Source organism: Oreochromis aureus, linkage group 8 (assembly GCF_013358895.1).
Source record: "Oreochromis aureus strain Israel breed Guangdong linkage group 8, ZZ_aureus, whole genome shotgun sequence".
Classification (NCBI taxonomy): domain Eukaryota; kingdom Metazoa; phylum Chordata; class Actinopteri; order Cichliformes; family Cichlidae; genus Oreochromis; species Oreochromis aureus.
In genome coordinates, this window is record NC_052949.1 from 5,719,722 (window position 1) to 5,741,637 (window position 21,916).

Consider the following 21,916-nt stretch of genomic DNA (forward strand, 5'->3'; position numbering starts at 1 on the left):
CAATCCAGTCATAGTCCCATACAGTGGCTGTTAAACCAGACTGTGCATATAATTACATCTGCACAGGCTGATTAAAATGTCAGTTAAGATTTTGTTGGCCTATTAAATATCAGCGTATGAAAGCTTAGAAAGCCAACAGCCTCAAACCCAAAGTAATGAATAACTGTCACAGATGTCTAAGGATGTTCACAAATTTAAGGATCTGGAACCGGGTACATCTGTTTTTTAATCAAACAAATTTAAAATTTAAAATGTTGCATCTGCTGCAAACTAAACTTGCTAAATTAGAAATCAGCATTCGCTCTTGTGTCTTTGTAAATAAAATAATAATTATATAGTATAATTTAAGACACATAATTTTGTTTTATTTATATTTTTACAACTAAGGCTGCCTTTTGTGAGACTTAAAAACTTTGATTTAAAAGACAAAATTAAAATCATTTTGCTAGAAGAACAACAATAAAAACATGTCGGGAATGAAGACCCAAATATAGACTCAACTGGGACTATATGGATATACACACAGACACACAGAGGGCGATCAAGGGAAGAGGAAACAGGTGGGGAACAAGGCACAGCTAACCTCATTAAGCTAAACATACAAAACGACCTAAAATTAAATACAAAGACAGAGGAGACTGGGAATTACAAAGTAAAACAGGAAGGAAGTAACTAGAAAACATCATCTAAAGCAGAGACAAGAACACACTAATAAATATCAGAACATGACTGAACTGAAAACAGAATGACAATTGTAACACAACTCAGTCAACATAGTCAGCAAAATTAAAGGTTTAGAATAACAACGAAAAGCCAACTTAAACAGAAAACTGAAAATAACCCAACGAAGCCCACAGACCATAACAAAACGGGTTTGGTGTTAAAACTGTTGATAATAAATTGTCCCCCCAAATCTGTGCACCTTAAAGCGTGATTTATTCATTATGATAAGATAAAACACAACATATTCTTAGATAAATCTTCCAACGTTGGCTTGCATATTTTGTTTATTGTTTGTTTTGGGTCAGTAAAATGCTCTAAATCAGTGTGCTTGACTCTAGGATCCAGAGTGATCTGGTTGGAGGATTCAGGTGTGCTGTGCTATATCCAGGTAGCATTTATTGTACCAGGCTTGAACCAAGAGCTCAGCTCTCACCTGTGTTAGGTAACTGGATTACTTAGATTCCTTCCTTGTCTCCTGCTCTGCTCAGTCTGTTAAAAACTTTCACTTGTTGCTCATGGAACTTTCTCACCTTCCACAGCTCTTCATAAAGGACTAAATTAAACTGACCTAATGCAAGATTTGGTGAAAATAAGACATCAAGGTAGAAATTTATCAATATATTGAAAGTTTTTGTTGTTTGTTCATGCAGGATCGTTTGTCAACTTATTGTTCACTTAGGTCCTGACTTTTTAAAGGCTCATAATTATGTTTATTTTTGTTATTCATAGTATTAGCAGGGATACAGGCAGGAAATGGGGAGGGGACAAAGGAAGGAATGATATGTGACACAATCAGTCAATTAGTTGATCAATTATATTTTTTAAACCACTGGAAGTTAAATATGTTTTAAGAATACAGTTTCAGCAAATGAGCTTCGTCAGCTGATGGTGTTTGAGGAGCCAGAATCTTAAACACTCAAATGTTAATTTTTCTCAGATTTGTTTAGATTTGTCGGTCAGAACATTAATGTTATGAGGAAAAAAAAGGATCTTTTGTCTGATATTTAGTAGACTAATAAAAAATAATAATTATGCACATTCAGTTAAAAGGCTGTCTGCCTTACTTTTACTAAAATAGATTTTTGTTGCAGCTAAAATAAGTGTGCACTAACTCTTTGCTAAAGGGCTGGTGTTACCTTTTAAAGGCCAGTTTGGATCAGGGGGAAATTAATGGGAAACAGGCTTATTGTACATGAAAGTGTCTCCAAGCCCAGTGTTCACTGATTTGGTTTAAAGGTTTGGTGCTGTTTTTTATTTTTGATATTATAGGATAGTAGATTTTCTCTGGCAAGTGAAAATATAAATGTTTGAGGTCAAATCACTACTTAAGAAGTCTTGTGATGGTTATTTCAGTAATTTTTTTTATTAGACTTTGACTGCTGTGGATGTGTGATGTGCTTTCCAGTTTTATGTTTATGTGGCTAAGAACAATGGGCCTGCATTGATTCATCAGATGTGGCATTCATTTTTAAGAGTAGTTATAAATTATTGAAAATAGCAGCAGTTCTGTAACCGGAGCAGAGGAATTGCAACAATGCAAAAATGTGATTATTTAAAATATTATTTAAATATTATATGGGAGGCAGGTTACAGCAGTACAATAATAGTTAATGCTGAAAAATAAGTGCTAGTACTTTACTGCATTTAATGAGGATTTTCTCTGTTTTAAATTCTGCTTTATAACAGCAAAAAATGGAAATAATTATAAGGAAGTAGGCACTTGTACTCTCGGAATAACCATCATCTCCTTGGTCTTCCTTTGATTTCAGGGGGATTTTGGTAGATTGCAGCAGAACTCGCTCACAACAAGAAGGGGAGTCTGAGGTCGGCGCTCTGAGATGGACCTGTCTGGATCTTCACTCAATCGCAGCCAATCGCTGGCAAGCGGCCTGGAGAAGACTTCCCACACCTGGAACAAGCCAGCCCACTCTCAGAGCAGCAGCACTCTGTCATCTCGCCACTCCAGACAGGTCAGGCAGTTCGGTCTATGAAAACATGAAAATAAATTAGATTCATCAACTCCACATTACTTCTCGATCATCCCCATCCTCCCAGAAGTTTTGAGACTGCTGAAGTTATACAGGGAGTGCAGAATTATTAAGCAAGTTGTATTTTTGAGGAATAATTTTATTATTGAACAACAACCATGTTCTCAATGAACCCAAAAAACTCATTAATATCAAAGCTGAATGTTTTTGGAAGTAGTTTTTAGTTTGTTTTTAGTTTTAGCTATTTTAGGGGGATATCTGTGTGTGCAGGTGACTATTACTGTGCATAATTATTAGACAACTTACCAAAAAACAAATATATACCCATTTCAATTATTTATTTTTACCAGTGAAACCAATATAACATCTCCACATTCACAAATATACATTTCTGACATTCAAAAACAAAACAAAAACAAATCAGCGACCAATATAGCCACCTTTCTTTGCAAGGACACTCAAAAGCCTGCCATCCATGGATTCTGTCAGTGTTTTGATCTGTTCACCATCAACATTGCGTGCAGCAGCAACCACAGCCTCCCAGACACTGTTCAGAGAGGTGTACTGTTTTCCCTCCTTGTAAATCTCACATTTGATGATGGACCACAGGTTCTCAATGGGGTTCAGATCAGGTGAACAAGGAGGCCATGTCATTAGTTTTTCTTCTTTTATACCCTTTCTTGCCAGCCACGCTGTGGAGTACTTGGACGCGTGTGATGGAGCATTGTCCTGCATGAAAATCATGTTTTTCTTGAAGGATGCAAACTTCTTCCTGTACCACTGCTTGAAGAAGGTGTCTTCCAGAAACTGGCAGTAGGACTGGGAGTTGAGCTTGACTCCATCCTCAACCCGAAAAGGCCCCACAAGCTCATCTTTGATGATACCAGCCCAAACCAGTACTCCACCTCCACCTTGCTGGCGTCTGAGTGGGACTGGAGCTCTCTGCCCTTTACCAATCCAGCCACGGGCCCATCCATCTGGCCCATCAAGACTCACTCTCATTTCATCAGTCCATAAAACCTTAGAAAAATCAGTCTTGAGATATTTCTTGGCCCAGTCTTGACGTTTCAGCTTGTGTGTCTTGTTCAGTGGTGGTCGTCTTTCAGCCTTTCTTACCTTGGCCATGTCTCTGAGTATTGCACACCTTGCGCTTTTGGGCACTCCAGTGATGTTGCAGCTCTGAAATATGGCCAAACTGGTGGCAAGTGGCATCTTGGCAGCTGCACGCTTGACTTTTCTCAGTTCATGGGCAGTTATTTTGCGCCTTGGTTTTTCCACACGCTTCTTGCGACCCTGTTGACTATTTTGAATGAAACGCTTGATTGTTCGATGATCACGCTTCAGAAGCTTTGCAATTTTAAGACTGCTGCATCCCTCTGCAAGATATCTCACTATTTTTGACTTTTCTGAGCCTGTCAAGTCCTTCTTTTGACCCATTTTGCCAAAGGAAAGGAAGTTGCCTAATAATTATGCACACCTGATATAGGGTGTTGATGTCATTAGACCACACCCCTTCTCATTACAGAGATGCACATCACCTAATATGCTTAATTGGTAGTAGGCTTTCGAGCCTATACAGCTTGGAGTAAGACAACATGCATGAAGAGGATGATGTGGACAAAATACTCATTTGCCTAATAATTCTGCACTCCCTGTATATATGTTTAAAAAGTCACACAACTTGATGTGTCTAACAAACAATCAAAAAACAACAAAAAAAGAACAGTTTATATGATCAGATGTAGCAAAAAAAGCCACAAATCTTCAAATATATTTGGAATTTTTGCCTTAAAAAAGTATTATAACGGTTAATCGGTTATCAAAATAGTTGCAGATTGATTTTCTTCGATTTAAACTTTAGGATATTTCCATTCATTCATTTAGACTTTAACTTTTATTCATTTCTTTACACTGTAAGCAAGAAACGACAATTTTCCTGTTAAATCAGACACTTAATTTTTCTTCATATTTTCCACAGATTATCAAAGACTGGGAAGTAATTGACGACCTTCAGGTTGAAATGCAAGGAGCAGGTGATGATCCTCAAGACAGGGCCGCCCCGGGAATCTGTGAAGGATATCTTCTCAAGAGGAGGAAATGGCCACTTAAAGGCTGGCACAAGGTGAGAAGTCGGTGCACTCATTCACATTGATGCCCAAACGTTGGGTCTCTTTAAAATCCGTCCGTTTCAAAAAAGATGATCTCTTTTTCAGCGGTACTTCGTCTTGGAAGGCGGGATCTTACGCTACTCCAAAAATCAACAGGATGTAAGTGAAATTTTACATCTGTCCACACAATGCAAGGATTGACCTTTCTGTTTTGACTTCTAACATCAACCAGACATTTTTCACCCTGAGAAACTGTTGCTAGCTGGGTGTTTTCTCTTTTTAAGACATTCTAAAGCCTAGAGATGGAGAGAAAACCCCAGTAGAGCAGCAGTTTCTGAAATACTCAGGCAACCCATGTGACACCAACAACAATGTTCAGAGTTGCTTAAATCAGCTTTCTTCTCCATTCTGATGCTCAGTTTGAACTTCAGTAGATCACCTTGACCATGTCTGCATGCCTAAATGCATTCAGTTGCTGATGCTTTGATTAAATATCTTCATTAATAAGCATTTAAACAGGTGTAACCAATGAAATAGCTGGTGAGGGTAGTTTCCTCTTATATTGGCATTTGGGAAATCAGTTAATCTCAACGCTGGCCGATGGCTGAACACAAATCCTATTGGCAAATCTTTATAGAGCACATCTTTGAAGATTAGCCTGCCTACTTCTTCTACAAGCCACTTGACAAACCACCTCTAACCCAATTCCTTCTTTAATGTGATCTCTGATTTATTCAGTGTCAGTAAATAATCTTAATAACAAGCTTTCATATCACTTTGTTTTTGACAGGTGGCCAGGGGACGAGTCCAGGGCTCGCTAGATGTTAGCCTCGCAGTAATATCGATAAACAAGAAATCAAATCGGATTGATTTGGATGCAGGGGACATTCTGTATCATATGAAGGCAAAGAGTCATGAACTCTTCTACATCTGGGTAACCAAGCTACAAGCTCACCGCCTGTACAAGAAGAATGAGGCGGCTCATGTTCACAGCAGCTTCCTCCACACTTTGTCCCTTCCCACTGCGGCTGAACAAGCTCAGAGAAATGGAGATTTGGTAATAATGGAGTAAGAAAGTGACGTTAGACTCAAAGCTGCAGTCGTTACAGGTTACCGAGAGTAACCAGGTGTGCTCTTGCCTCTATTTTACCAGAGTGCCACGGGGATGGCAGATTCAGCTGGAGCGTCAGGCGTGCTGCCGTCAGCTAACACAGCCGTGAACACAAAGGTCTCTGCCTGGCTGCAACAAAGCCACAATCCTGACACCTGTGTTCAAGGTATTTGTCTAATAGTCCAGCTGCAAAGACAAGACTGAATAGGTGATTCTAAAAGTGGCAGTTTGTTGAGTACAGTCTTCAAGTTTCAGCATTGACATCCTCTGTGCTTCAATTTGGTTTTCTCTTTTTGAGTGTCCATATAAAACACCCACAAATAGTATTTACAGAAAAGAAGACTTAAAGTATGTGACTTAAAAATGACCAATATGTCCCATATGACTATTATTAGATTATTTATTGCGTGTGCATTATTTCTAACTAACATTTGCTTTTGAGGTTGGTTGGTGCACAGGTATTTTTCCAACTGTTCCAATAAGACAAGTGTTATTTACTCAATTCATTGAATTATTGATTGATAAAATGGTGAAAGAAATCCAATACAATTAGCCATAGTTTGGTCAGACCTATTAAAATCACATTCACGTCTCAATTATTACAAATGTTGAAAAGAAAAAGCTGGAACAGTAAAATTAATATTAATTAATAATCATCAATGATGATTTAATCAGCTGACCAGTTGTTTAAGCTTGCTTGTATATACTGTTGGATAGTTTGATTTAAATCAAAGTATATTGTAAACTTTATATGTCTTACATTTTGTATGGAAATTCTTCAGGCATGAAAAATAGCAAGTAACTATAACTGTGAGGTAAATGCAGTTGAGGAAAAAGTACATTAAAAGTACAATAAGTTTACTTAAATGTATTTTACTGTGTCCCGTTACTGTTTAGAGTTAAATTGGGGAACACATTTAAATAAATAAATATTTATAAATATTACAAATATATAAATAAATATTTATTTATTTATATAAAATTTTCTTTTTTGTTGTTGGTGAATTTTCTGGAATCATGTTAAAATGCTAACGCCATTTAATAGGTGATAGTCATCTACTTAAAACTTGATAAACATCAAGTTGTTGTCTCAGTCCACCAGATTTAAAGAAAAAGGTGTTTTTCTTGCACTCACAGTGCAACAGCTATTTCTGTATATTAGGTCTGTGCCCAGCAGGACTCTTTTGTGATTAATTAGTTAAAAAAAAATATGCTTCCTTGATATTTCCTGCCAGAGCTGAACCGTTGTCATCTGGACCTTTCTGAGCTAAACCGCTTAATCCAGAGGCTGCAGGCACTGGAGGTGGGGCAGGCCTTTACTAATGGAGACCTGCAGCGGATCATCAGCATACAGGTGCATATAGGCTGATCATTCAAACATGTTGTACATACTGCATTATGTCTCCAGCATAATCACATAAGAAAATAAACCTTTTTTGGTGCAGAATCTGTCACTGGAGAAACCGAAGAAGCCGAAATCAGGAAAGATCTGGGGTCATTCCCGCACACTGTCCAGAGTGGAGGCCCTGGGAATGGTAAGAATGGTCTGTAACCTTCACTTTCTTAAAAAGGACACGATCAACAAGATTGCTAAATGTTCATATTAATTAAATAGTAATTTGACATATAGTACATTTTGGTTTTTGAATTCATACATCGAGTCAGCATATTGGGTTTATGAAATCCCAATTCTCCAGTAACATTTTTGGACCTTTCTCTAATCTAATCCAAAGCCTATTCGTGGGATTACTAAATCGGTGAGTCACTATTAGTTCATGAGACAACTTCATGCTTAAAAATGCTTTAATGTTCTTCATTCACACTCTACAGCAGACTTCCTAACCATGAATTATAACTTCATGAATGATGAATGTTTTTTTCAGGGTAAAAAGGAAAACAGCACTGCCAGTGTAACCCATATTCTCTACTGTGTCGAGACTTCCTTAGTTATACATACGAGGACTAAGGTGCTGCTTGTGCACCTCTCGATTTTTGTAACCTGGCATACGATCGTGTTGGTTTTTGCTAACATTTTGATGATATAAAAGTACAGAAACTCAAAGATTCACAGATGATACAGGAGTTGTTGCAACACCAATTGTTCAGGAGAACACTGCAGTTACCTGTGCTGTAACAGTGAGCATAAATGGGTGTAACTGTGTGATGTCATCGCTGTTGCTCAAAGCAACCAATGCAGTGGGTAGCGGGAACCGATGTGTCACCTATGGTGTTCAAGTTGTGGCTGTATAAGCACAATGTATGAGTGGTTTCTTGTGTTAATCTTGACTGGAACATATTTCTTAGAGCCCTGGAGCTGGAGAAAGAGTCTCTCCACTCTAGGTGACAATATAATCAACCGTTTTGCACAAAAAATAGCATAACAATGGCATGACTCTAAGATGTATGAACAAACCTGTTTACAGCAAATCTGCTCTTCCTGTCTCCAGTAATGTCAGCTGTCTATTCTACAGCTTTGTAGGTTTTCTTCCTTACCAAACAACAGGAAGTGATCAAACTATAAAATGGCAAATTAATGCAATTTTAAGCAGCTTGTAAGACAGAAAACCTGCAGGACTATGGTAGTGGACGTCCACATTTAAGACATTAATATCTCTGATTAGACTGCTGTAATTTTATAGATTACACTCCTAGCCGTGTCTTTGTATTAGCCAGAAGCACAGGAGTATTTAATAACAATAATAAAAATAAAATAATAATAAAAATGAACTAATTAACACCATGTGTAACACCCAAAAGCCCCAGATTTTATTATAGTTTTTATAAATACATGTTAATGTAGACAAATAGGCTCAATAAAGAAACAAAAAGCAAGCTTTATTAACAATAATTCCAGAATAATGCAAAAACCTGATGTGGGAAATCCACACAATCACAAACAATCAGACAGGGAAAAGGATACAGAGGAAAAAATGACTATATATACACTGTGGACCATTATGTAAGAAGACTTATGTAGGGAAATAAGATAAAGGTGTAAGAAATCAACAGCAGGTGAAGACAATGATGGCAGCGCAGACGAAAAACAGACGTCTTCTCATCCAACTCATCTAAGACAGCACACATTTCCCTAATATCAAACTATTCTTTCCACTCCGTTGTAGGTGCTTTTGTAGTCTCTGTTAACCCCTAACATTAGAGGTCTTCACAAGCCCAAAGACATGCAAATACGACGCTGGATGTTTTAAAAAGCCTTTCGGGGGATCTAAATATAACCACAGATGTCCCAAATAGACCCAAAGATCATTTGGATCCTCTCAGATGTTCTGTAAGCACAAACCTGATGAGCAGTAAAACAGGACTTCCACTTTCAGCAGTACTAGTAAGATTTGTGAAGATCTCTGTATGTCGGTGGTGCATTCCCATTCCCTGCATGGTATAAACACTGGGACTTCCCTTCATAGTGCTGGTTAAACCTGTGCTGGATAACACAACACAACAGTGACATCTACTCACTCAAAGACAAATAGCAAGGGAATCAACCACAGTCCTTCCTCTGTTCACTTCACAGCTGTCCTCCAGTCACCTGAGCAACTCGGCCCACCTCGGTGCATCAGTCCCGTGTATCCCCGACTACGTCTACTCTCAGCTCTCCCCTTCCACGGTCAATTCGCCCGAAGGGAAGAAAATCCAACAGGACATCTGCGCTATGTCTCAACGAGGTCAGAGAAACATGTCAACACAAATATGCCATCTACTGGTAGACAAACGTTAGTTTTAGCATATTTATCCTGGGAATCGCTTTATTGCAAAATATGTAAATGCCACAGATATCTTCCTGTTCAACAGAAACTGTTGTTTAATGCTCCTTTAGTGCTCAGCTCTCTGAAGTCGGTGCATGAGACTCTGTCCCAGGAGAGGCAGAAGCTGCAGGCAGTCTGGGACACTAACAACATGCACCAGTCTAACACATTAGCTCAGGTTAGATTTCTCATCTGGACTCTCTGGCACACTTTATCCTGTGTTTGTTTTATTTATACTTGGTGGCTGATTTTCTTTGTTCATTCCTGTTTCTCTTCCTCCGGTGCCAGCCTGAGGCAGTGAGGCGTTCATCCCAAGGACCTCCTTCGGTGGCAGACTCGGCTGCAGAATATTTTGATGCCAGTGATGACATCCTGTGGGGCAGCTCCTCTGAGGTGTCTGATGAATCCGGACTTAGTGATGGAAGCACCACCAATTCTGAGCCAGAGGACGGACACAGTGGGTACACCAGTATCAGTGACCAGAGTTTAAAGTGTATAAAACGTCAGTGTTTTATTTTAATATGCTCAAAAAAAGCTTTAATGTACTTGAACTATTCAACAATACTATTCTACCTACTCTTCTTTCTGTATCTACTCTTTGATGTGAATATTGTACTAACTGAAACAACACTTCACACTCTGTACAACCTCAAAACCACTGACACTGATGCAGACTCTTATTCTTGTTATTGCCTGAATAGAAACATCCAACCGTACTTTTATTCTTGATAATAATAATATTATTTTCTTTAACTAACCTTTTAGCATCAGCTACCCGGAAGTACCGTGCCAGCATTTCCAGGACTCCCAACAGTGTTGTTCCCAAGAGCACGGGACGTCGAACGAAACTGCCTGTTCACTGTCCTGACAATAGCCACGTGGGGCTCGTGGCCATCCTCTATAACAACATAGGTAAGAACCAGGAGTCCAGACTCGTACTTGAATTGATAAAACGCAAGAAGAGAGTCTTCGTGGCAGTTTTCAGAGCCCTCTGGTTTGTTTCTTCACAGGTAAAGACTTGGCTCGAGTGTCCATGCCAGCTGTTCTCAATGAGCCCATTAACCTGCTGCAGAGGCTGTGTGAAGAGCTGGAGTACAGTGAGCTGCTGGATACTGCCAACAACACATCAGACCCCTACCAGAGGATGGTAAGTCTGTCCACACTTAAAACGAGTTAACATACCATAAGATATACGTCCAGCTCATGTGTGTAGTAAAAGATTGATGGAAGTGCCTTAAAACTGCATTCTTTGTAATGGCCAGCAGGAGGCGGCTCTTCTGTTTGCAAAAAGACTTCTGCCTCCATATCGGCCTATAAAAAAACAGCCCTCGGCTTTCTCACACTGTGACCTAAGTTAAAACTCTCACTTCGCTATGAACTGGTATTTTCCACATAAACACAAGCTTTGTATATCACTTACTCTACTCATCAAATTAGACTTTCTGTCAGTTACTCAAAATGAAATTTTGACAGAATGGGGTGGATCCAGCATGCACTCCAGGTGCACATGTGCAGGTGGTTAGAACTTACAGGAATAAATTGGTGTAGCAGGGGCCTTTAAAGTGATCCAGAGATGCACAAGGAGATGACCTTAAAGGGGAAACATTTAACATTGCAAGAGAAAGAAAAATATAGCAGAGAAAGCAATAACTAAATAAAATTATTTTACATGGAGATAAACAAAGCGACCCTTTATGTTTTGTGTTTTATCTCGTTTAGGTTTACATTGCTGCCTTCGCTATCTCTGGCTACTCCACTGCGACGTTCAGGAACCGCTACAAGCCCGTTAACCCGATTCTGGGGGAGACCTACGAGTGTATCAGAGAGGACCGAGGTTTCCGCCTCATCAGTGAGCAGGTATCTGAATCAGGTGTATCATGGTTATCTTTACGCGCGGAAACCACTCAGTTACCTAGAATGAATATTTATACAGCTGAATAGATATAGAAAAGATAAAGTAGGAAAAGATGAATTAAGCTGGATAATCTAATTAATTCTGTATTGTCAGATGAGCTGCTATAATTTAGGTAATTTAGGCTGTTAGTAGAGCAAATTATTATTCTTTTTAATTTAGAGAAGTCCAGTGTGCCGGCTTAAATTTGGGTACCACCACATACCTCGACTTACCTCAGGTCACACCAATTGGAAAACGCTCTCTTAGAGCATGAACGATACCATGTAGTGCATCAAATGAAAGGCTGATACTGACACTAGTGCTGGTGCGGTATTAGCTCTGCCTTGGTGCTTTTTTAAGAACCACATACTCAACAGACAGTGTTAATTAGCAATCTTAATCTGAATTAGAAATCTGGGTAATTTCAATGGTAAGAGGATCGGGGTAGAGTCTTTAGTCTGGGCTATCAGTTTTCTAGTTTTTGGATTAAATGCAGGGAACCAGCTCTAGATTGGTTGGTGGCAAAGTGTTGGTGGAATAGGATTTGGTTTTGTATTGCATGCAGGTAAAATTGCTGCAGGTAAATCTGCTGGTTTAATGAGGAAGATGTATTAAACAATGTTTCCTGCTTTTTTTAACTTGGGAACTTTGTTTCTTTGTTGAAGATGAAATAGTGAACGACATAATTTTGTGATGAAGTCTCTGTACTTCCCCAGGTCTGCCACCATCCTCCTATCTCTGCCTGCCATGCAGACTCAGAGAACTTCTCCTTCTGGCAAGGTGAACAATTCCTTTTATCAAACCAGCACACTCTCTTTATCTGTTGTAACTAGCTGTTTCTGTCTTCTGACTTAATTATGCTTTTAGAAAGGATGTGAGTATATTGTATAGTGTCACCAATACTTTCTTATATCTGAACAGACCAGCGATGGAAAAATAAATTCTGGGGGAAGTCGCTGGAGATCCTGCCAACAGGAATGGTAAACGTGACTCTGCCGAGGTAAACGGTCTGGCTTCATTTTCATTTTTCCTCTCTGGCTGACATATTATAAAAGAACCCAACCAGTGATTATTGATATTTGACAAATTTGTTGGTAGATTAAATGTTCAGCTAAAATGAGATGCAATGAGAAGCTCCTGGTATAAAATACAAAGGTGTGACTTAGACATCTGGATGTTACCCACTTCCAGTTTGGGCATAGCAGCTTTTTGTGAGGCTACCAGTGAGCTGACCATTTACATTAGAACATCTGCGTCGTTCCCACTGTGTCAGAAAGGTAGCTTTCCAACCAAAATTCCATTTTAGTGGCAACAATATAGCCAGAAAATTGAATGAGTAGAGTATTCAGTGAACAGCGGTTGTTTTGGCTTTGTAAAGAAAGTGATTTCAATACGCTGAGCTGGCACACCATCTGAGGTGCTATAGTAACCCCATGAATGTCTTAAAAGAAAAAGAATAAAACACTTGGTCATACCTTTGAATTGTTTCACCATTTATGAGCCTGGATACTGTGGACTCCTCTGCTGTGTCTAAACTCAGTGTTGCTGCTGGAAACTATGATTTTTTTAAATTACACATGTTCAAAACCTTAAAAAACCCAAATAAAAGTATGAATCCTCACTTTTGAAAAGCTGCAATCAGAATTATTTGCCATCTGTTTTTATTTAAAATTGACCATGTGTGTCAGTGATGACCAAATATTCTGCATATTCTGCGTTTTCCTCAGGTATGGTGACCACTATGAGTGGAACAAAGTAGTGACTTGCATCCATAACGTCTTCAGCCAGCAGCGATATCTGGAGCATTACGGAGAGGTCATCATCAAAAACCTCAAAAGTAACATCTGCACATGCAAGATTACTTTTGTCAAGGTGAGGGACCACTCGGCGCTCGTGTCTTACACTCTTTAGTAGGGATGGGTACCGGTGTCCGGTGCCATGATGGCACCGGTGCTGACATAAACAGTAGTAACCAGACCGAAAAGCAGCGCACATTTCGGTGCTTTATTTCGGTGCTTTTTTTTCCCCTGAGCCAATTCTAGCCAATCATTTTACGTTTCCGAGGATAGTAGGCGGGGCCAGGTACGTACGTTCTTTTAGAGCAGAGCTACAGATTAAAAATGCCCAAGGCGAAGCGATCAAAAGTCTGGCTGTACTTCACAGCAAAAGATGCAAACTCAGCAGCCTGCAACAAGTGCTTTAAGCTGATATTGTGATACTGTCAAAGGAGGTAACACCTCAAATCTGATGAAACACCTGGCGACGCATAGCGGTTTTTTTTAAAGCCGAGAAATAAGCCGTGTTTGATAGCTTGCTGCGAGACCTCACACTGCACATCTACTGCGGGTGTGGTGCCTGTTATCGGACCCGGAGTTAGCAACATCCCCCCAATAGAGAGTCCTGGCCCCTAGCCTTGTCAGCATAGCAGAAATGATGACGGATGATGATGGCAGCAGCAGCCGTTCTTCTCTGCGTGAGTAGCTTCATGTTGTTCGTGTGTAACGTTGAGTAGGCTAACCACATTATTACATTAATGCATGTAAGGTGAACTAGCAAACACCGTCGTAGTTACATGCAGCTGTCTTCTTGTTTGATGGCAGATACTCCCTTCACCCTGGCCAAAAAGGTAGCCCAAAGAAAAAGTGGAAAACAGTTAAACATGAGAGGTTTTTGGACAAAGTTTGTGTTTTTTCCATTGTTTAAGCACTGCTTCCAGCCAAGAGTGATGCCATATATGCCCTATAGCTGCAGAAAAGGCTAACATTGTTATCTTTTACAAAAAAAAACAGCTGAACATGAGAGGTTTTGGACAAAGTTTGTGTTTTTTCCATTGTTTAAGCACTGCTTCCAGCCAAGAGTGATACCATATATGCCCAATAGCTGCAGAAAAGGCTAACATTGTTATCTTTTTACAAAAAAAAGCTGAACATGAGAGGTTTTTGGACCAATTTTGTGTTCTCCATTCTTTAAGCACCGGTTTGAGCACTGTTTAAGCACCGGCACCGTTTCAAAAGTACCGGTTTGGCACCGGTATCGGATAAAACCTAAACGATACCCATCCCTACTCTTTAGATGCGTGATTGACAAGTTTTTCTTCTGCCACAGTCTCGTTATTGGGGTTCAGAAACGAATAAGAATGAGGTTCAGGGCGTGGTGTTGGACCAAAGTGGGAGTGCCATTCACCGGTTTGGAGGTCTGTGGCATGAAGGCATCTTCTGTGACACTCTGCCGACTCCGAAATGCATCTGGAAGCCAAGTGAGTCCTAAATAAATAAGACATGATTCCTTAAATGTTATCTGTTTAGTTTTGACCATCATTTCTTTTTAGCCTGAGTCACGTGTTGGTTGCAAAAACGTCTCTTTAGAAGTCTAAATGGAGGTTAAGTGAGATGATTAGCAAAATAGCTAATTAGGATAAAGCCAAGTGTCACGTTTGTGCCTCAGTTCACCTAAGAGGCTTCTATCACCCCACAGATCCACAGCCAAAGGATTACCTGCTGTACTATGGCTTCTCCAGCTTTGCCATGGAGTTGAATGAACTCCCTTCAGACTTGAAGCCTCTTCTGCCTCCTACAGATACACGCCTGCGCCCAGACCAAAGGTCAGAAATCTTTTCAATGCAAAAAATAAAAAGGGAAAACCAAAACAATACTAGATGGGATTGTAACACAGCTGTGGTCCATTACAGTGCTCTGGAGTATTATCTATCTACAAGTAGATAGATGCATGTACTGCCCACTTAATTAGGCATACCTGTTCAATGGCTCCTTAACAGAAATAAATATCCAAAAAGCTAATCACATGGGAGCAACTCGGTGCATTTAGGCATGCAGTTATAGTCAAGACGACCAACTGAAGTTCAAACCCAGCATCAGAATAAGGAAAAAAGGTGATTTAAGCACTGGGTATTTATTTGTGATACTGGGTTCAGAAACTGAGTCCTAGGCACAGAGAGTATTATACAGATTGTTACAACCAAGGTAGGCAGAAGTGCATCTCTGACATCATAACATGTTTAATCTCAAAGTAGATGGTCTACAGCCCAGGTGTCGAACTCCAGGCCTCGAGGGCCGGTGTCCTGCAGGTTTTAGATGTGTTCTTGATCCAACACAGCTGATTTAAATGGCTAAATTACCTCCTCAACCTGTCTTGAAGTTCTCCAAAAGCCTGGTAATGAACTAATCATTTGATTCAGGTGTGTTGACCCAGGGTGATATCTAAAACCTGCAGGACACCGGCCCTCGAGGCCTGGAATTCGACACCCCTGGTCTACAGCAACAGAAAACTACACTGGGTGCCCCTCCTGTCAGCTAAGAACAGGAAACTGAGGCTACAGTTCACTCAGACTCCCCAGTATTGGACAACAGTAGATTGGGAAAAGTTTCCTGATCTGATGAGTCTCAATTTCTGCCGTAACATTTTGATGTTCAGGTTCAAGTTTGGCAGAACCGTATGGATCCATCCTGTCTTACATCAACAGTTCAAGCTACTGGTGGTGTAATGATGTGGGGGATATTTTCCTGACACACTTTAGGCCTGCTGACCATCGTTTAAACACCACAGCCTAAACAAGTATTATTCCTGCCCATGTAGCTCAGGTGGTAGAGCAGGTCAGCCACTAATCAGAAGGTCGGTGGTTCGATTCTAAGCTGCCTCCTGGCTGCATGCCAAATATCCTTGGGCAAGATACTAACCCCATGTTTGCCTACTGGTGGTGGTCAGAGGGCCCGGTGGCGCCAGTGTCCGGCAGCCTCGCCTCTGTCAGTGCGCCCCAGGGCAGCTGTGGCTACAACGTAGCTTGCCATTGCCAGTGTGTGAATGTGTGAATGTGTGAATGACTGAATGTAGTGTAGAGCGCTTTGGGGTCCTTAGGGACTGAGTAAAGCGCTATACAAATGCAGGCCATGTCCATCCCTTTATGACCAAACTGTACCCATCTTCTGATGGCTGCTTCCTGCTAAATAACACAACAGGTCACACCGCTCACAATAATTTAAAACTGGTTTCTTTAACATGACAGTGAGTTCAAATGGCCTCAAGTGGCTTTCACAGTCACCAGATCCCACTCCAACAGAGCATCTTTGGGATGTGGTTGAAGAGGAGATTCACATCAAGGATGTGTAGCTGTTGTCACATGACAAACAGAAAACACCCCTAGCACTTTAAAGTCCTTCTCTGCATTCAGGAGAAAGACAGCAATGGCTGTAAAGGCCATAATGGTTGTTTTCACAACTACGTAGGAGGAGCCAGGTAAGAATGGCTTCGTCTGTAAAAGTCAGCACTCCTCTGCAGTACTGTACAGACTATAGTGTCGCACAAGCTAAAATCATCTAGGAACACAGAGTAAACATATAGTGGATAATGATGTAAGCTTGATGTCACCTTCTTGCAGAATGCTGGAGGATGGAAGGGTGGATGAAGCTGACATAAAGAAGGACGAGATGGAAGAAATGCAGAGAGAGAGGAGAAAAGAGCTCGCCAAAAGGGGTGAAGAACACGTTCCACGTTTTTTCAAGTAAGTCAATTCCCTTTAAAATCCAGGTTCACTGATAATTTCCATTTATAATCATGATTTATGTTAATTGTAGTCTTCCAACCTTGATATTTGCTTATATCTTTGTGTCTGTATATTTGAAGTAATTGTACAGTTCAGGTCATTTGTGTGCCACATTTAAAAACAACTGCTAGGGGGAAAAGCAAGCAGCTCCATAGACTGAAATTTGCTTTAGTACATGGATAAATCATTCAGTAAAAAATATTTACAGTCCATTCAGTTCTTGCAGCTTTATATGGCAACTTTGTAACTTCAGTAACATTATTTAAACATTTCATTAATCATTTCTGCCATCAACAACATGCAAATACATGAACTGTAGAAATGCCGGTGTGAAAGTTATTATTCTTTATGGTTATTTTACGTCATCAGGAGATCCAAAGATTCCTCTGGACGGGACGTGTGGTTGACAAACGGAACTTACTGGAAACTTCGAGAAAATCCAGGGTTTGCTAACCTTGAAAACTTAACTCTGTGGTGATGAGATGAGACTGCAGAAATGAGTGGACAAAACCACATGAAAGGACGAGATCAGTGGATATTCAGCCGTGGATATTCTGGACAGCACGTATGAACCACTCGGAGAGTGAAGATAGTGCTGCGGATCTGTTCTTGATTCTTCTGCACACCCGTGACTGGCTCATGGGAATCTTCAGATACCCAACAAACATTAATGGAAATAAAAAAAAATCTTATTCGTTTAATTTTTTTTTAGATTACTTAAATCAACATGCTGTATATGTTTTTATGTGAATTTCTTTTTTCCCCCAACAAACTCTAAACTCTTTAGGACTTAAAAATTGCTTTTCTCTGTGGAGTTTCTCTCAGGACCCTGCTTTGTAGTTTGATCTATTGCAATTATGTTTGAGAAAAAAACTGGAAAAAGAGAAAAAAAAATCACAATAGGGATCATAACTTTAAAGCAGCTATAATCAACATCAAAGGACAGTAATAAACCTACACAGTGGTGGAGACCAAAAATAGAACAAAAAGAGTGTAAAGAATATATACATATGTAGTTCTACAAACTGGAGAAACCCATGACTTTAAATATAAAAAATAGTGTCCTTAACTGCTATGTGTGCAAATGTTCTATATTGAGTATAGAATTTGATTCCACTGGTTCAAAACTTTTGAACTTCTAAGCAGACCTTTAATTCAGACGTTTTCAAACACATCGGTGGCAGGGACCACCTACAAGGTGCATTACTATCCATTACTATCTAAACCTGTGTTAGGTTTAGATAGTAATGGACAAAAACAGCTGGTTCTATTGATCCCCATCTGTGTACAGTTTTCAATAATACTCCACAATTTTATGGATAATAGAAAAATACTGTGTGTATCCTTTGGCACACCCAGACTCCACTGGAGAACCACCGTGACTGTGAAACCTCAGTTTATATGTTACAACAGATTCTTTATCCAGGCAAATCTAACTTCAGGCTACACCAGGGGTGGGCAACTCCAGGCCTCAAGGGCCAGTGTCCTGCGGGTTTTAGATCTCACCCTGGGTCAACACACCTGAATCAAATGATTAGTTCATTACCAGGCCTCTGGAGAACTTCAAGACATGTTGGGGAGGTAATTTAGCCATTTAAATCAGCTGTGTTGGATCAAGGACACATCTAAAACCTGCAGGACACCAGCACTCGAGGCCTGGAGTTGCCCACCCTGGGCTACACTATACACCATATATTTAACTGTCCAAAAAATGAAGTACTCCAACTTGATATCTGTTGCTTCCTTTTTATGAGAACTTTTGCCTATCGTGGCTCAGGACATTCTGGCATAAGAGATTCTTGATTGAGAATTTCAATTCCTTTTGCCTAACTAAAGTCAAAGACAGAATTTGTCTGCTTTAGTTAAGTTATCATTGAAATTTATTAACATTTTTTAATGTGTTTTTGACCTGTAATCTAAAGAAGAGTTACAAATGTTCAGTAATCACATATTTAAAAGAGGAGATAATATATTATCCTTTGTTTATATGTCATTAATAGCAAAATGAGCATCCAGCTGGTTGGAAATCTGCACATACTGTATTTATACATTACATTAAACTGGTGATATCATGACTGTGTTTTTACTGGGACTGCATTTATTATGAGATGCCCTTTCTTTTAAATGACCACTGGAGGTTTCTGGACATAAAAGGGGAAATAGACTTGAGATTGTTTATAATTAAGCAAGACTTTTACTGCACTTCTCTTGCAGCAGGGGAAGGAGCTTAAAAGATGGAAGAAAAAGGTTGAGGAGGATAATGTAAAGAGCTGTGCAGCAGGCAGGGAGGCAGAGGTGTGATGGCTAAGTGTGAAAGGAAACCAGCCAGTGGGTGAAAGGGCAGGCGGGATGTGCCAGAAGAGGAGCTGGTGGAGTTGGCAGGGGTGGCTGGCCAAGATCAAACTGGTCTGAAGACAAGAACTATTTCAGCTTAAGTGGAAAACACTGGGAACAAAACTAAAATGAGAGAGAACTCTGGCAAAGCTAGAACAATCTGGCAGAGAATGACTAAAGAATCAGATGAGATGTTTGGTGATGAGTGGAAGAGCTGTGGGTACACTCACTGATTAGAGAGAAGGTGGGAGAGAAACAAATAACACGCCTATTCATCAGGTTGTGACATCGGTCCTGCTTGTGACCTAGAAATCTATCTCAAAGGATATCTCAGCTTCTTAAATTTATCCAGAGGGGAAGAAAGAGAGGCAGCTTGCCTATGATTGAGGATGCACAGTTGTATCATCCCTGAAGTGTTTTTAGCAGTAATAGCTCAGTCACAAGAGTAAAAACAGGACGGCAACCTCCTTGTGACTAGATAAAAATGGTGATTGCCCTGAATCTTTTTGCATTTTGTGATTGATTCTTGCAACCAACTGGTTGCCCAGAGGCTGAGCATGCAACAACCATGCCTCAACCTGGCGGTGAGTCCTTAGGATCACAAGGTGACTCCACAGGTCGCCTATTGGGAGGCATCTTCTTTCTAAACTACTGCGGTCCAACTTGGCCTGATTACAGTCACTTACAAACGGAAGGTTTTCAAGTAATTGCTATCTAATTTATAAAAGCACAGATGACCAAACATGTTGCTGTCAGTCAAGAGGGTTTCCTTATGGATGAGTGCAACTGGCATCTATTTGCAGCTGGGGACTCAACTTGTATACTGGTTATATCCCTATATGAAAGCAAGGTTGCCAAGTGCCTGTGTTATTTTGCTCTTAAATTGCCGTCCTGCAGCAACCATGTCACTATTTGTGGAGATATTTCTGAATTTCAGTATATAAGCATTTAATGTGAATTTCTGTTTAATGAAAATCAGTTAATTAACATATTATTACAAATGTATTGCATCTAAGTCCTGACTTACAACATTCAATCCCAAAAAGTATAGCAGATTTATAGACGCTTGACTCCATCTTTTTGACTGTAGGTGGTTCTGGACCTGGTCCCCATCATCAAAGCAACTTTTTAAAAAAGTTCACGTCAAACAGCTGCAATAATTTTGGTTGTGCCGTGTTCTCCAACGACTGTTTTCCATAATGTGACTATAACATAACACTTGAAAGATGTGTGACACACAGCTGGAATATTTCCTTCTCCTCCTCACTTCCGCTGCCCCCCCAAAAAAGGATGTTATGAATCTAAAAGAAAACATGCTGCAGTACGAGAAACTATTTCGCTCACCTTAAAACCAAGTGTTTACTATTAACCAGGTGTCTGAAGGGGTGTGAAAAAAATATTGTTTTTCATTTGTGCCTTTGGTTTCCTGTGATAAATGATTCAGCTTCCTTTTTTGAACCACTCGTGTTGAATGGAGAAAGCTGCAACCTACAATCAGCATGTTCTGCACATCTCATTAATCAAATTAAATGTGCACCTGTATGTCTCCTTATAGCTGCCCTCTTTTTGAGACACTTACTGTACTTCTTTAGCTATCTGAAAAACTGTCCATCCAAACCACTTCAAACTTGGCACTTGTACAGCTGGGGCCATAGTACGTTCAGCATTACACACTGCACAAACATCCATTCTCTTCCGCTTATCTTTCTCAGGGTAGCAGGGGGCAGCTGGAGTCTATCCCAGCTATCATAGGACAAGAGGCGGGGTATACCCTGGACAGGTCGCCAGATTGTAGCATATCTTTTGACTGTGGGAGGAAGCCAGAGTACCCATGCAAACAGAGGGAGAACATGCAGTAAAGCCCCGGCCAGATGGTGGAGTCAAACTCAGGACCTTATCTTTATCAGGGTGGCTGTAGCTCAGGGGGTAGAGCAGGTCACCTACTGATCGGAAGGTTAGTGGTTCGATCCCTGGCTCCTCCAGTCTGCATGTAAAGTACCCTTGGGCAAGATACTAACCCCTTCATTTTTATTTTTTTTTCCCACTAGTTTTGCATTTGGCTAGGGGCAGTGTCACTACTGGTATAATGAGGTGATACCCTGCCCCTGCAGAGGTTGCACAGGTAGTCCAACATCAATATGTGCCATTGCCAGAAGGTTTCCTGAAGGAAATTCCAGGAGATAAGCAGTTACTCTACGAGGGCTGGACAGGGCCATAGAAAACCCTTAACCCATCAGAAGGACCAGTATCTGCTCCTTTGTGCAAGGAGGAACAGGATGAGCACTACCATAGCTACAAAGCAGGACACCAACGTGAATGTTTCTGACCAAACAATCAGAAACGGACTTCATGAGGGTGGCCTGAGGACTTAACGTCCTCTAGTGGGTGGGCCCTGTGCTCACTTCCCGGCACTGTTGCCAGACTGGCTTTTTCCATAGAA

General features: G+C 40.3%; 1 protein-coding gene and 1 long non-coding RNA gene across 2 annotated transcripts; one reads left to right on the plus strand and one right to left on the minus strand.

Annotated features, from left to right (window-relative positions):
* Positions 1 to 2,493: 2,493 nt before the first annotated feature.
* osbpl7 (oxysterol binding protein-like 7) lies at positions 2,494 to 17,843 on the plus strand. Its single transcript, XM_031759383.2, has 20 exons — positions 2,494 to 2,693; positions 4,690 to 4,833; positions 4,925 to 4,978; positions 5,610 to 5,876; positions 5,973 to 6,096; positions 7,166 to 7,284; positions 7,376 to 7,465; positions 9,460 to 9,610; positions 9,763 to 9,869; positions 9,980 to 10,148; positions 10,457 to 10,603; positions 10,702 to 10,838; positions 11,411 to 11,548; positions 12,302 to 12,365; positions 12,507 to 12,585; positions 13,313 to 13,457; positions 14,691 to 14,841; positions 15,060 to 15,186; positions 16,978 to 17,100; positions 17,512 to 17,843. Exons 1-20 carry the CDS (start codon positions 2,562 to 2,564, stop codon positions 17,618 to 17,620), a joined length of 2,577 nt encoding a protein of 858 aa, XP_031615243.1. The 5' UTR covers positions 2,494 to 2,561; the 3' UTR covers positions 17,621 to 17,843.
* LOC120441388 lies at positions 8,731 to 10,581 on the minus strand. Its single transcript, XR_005614042.1, has 2 exons — positions 10,450 to 10,581; positions 8,731 to 10,127 (listed from the first exon to the last, which is right to left on the minus strand). It is a non-coding gene; the product is annotated as an uncharacterized LOC120441388 (long non-coding RNA).
* Positions 17,844 to 21,916: the final 4,073 nt, after the last annotated feature.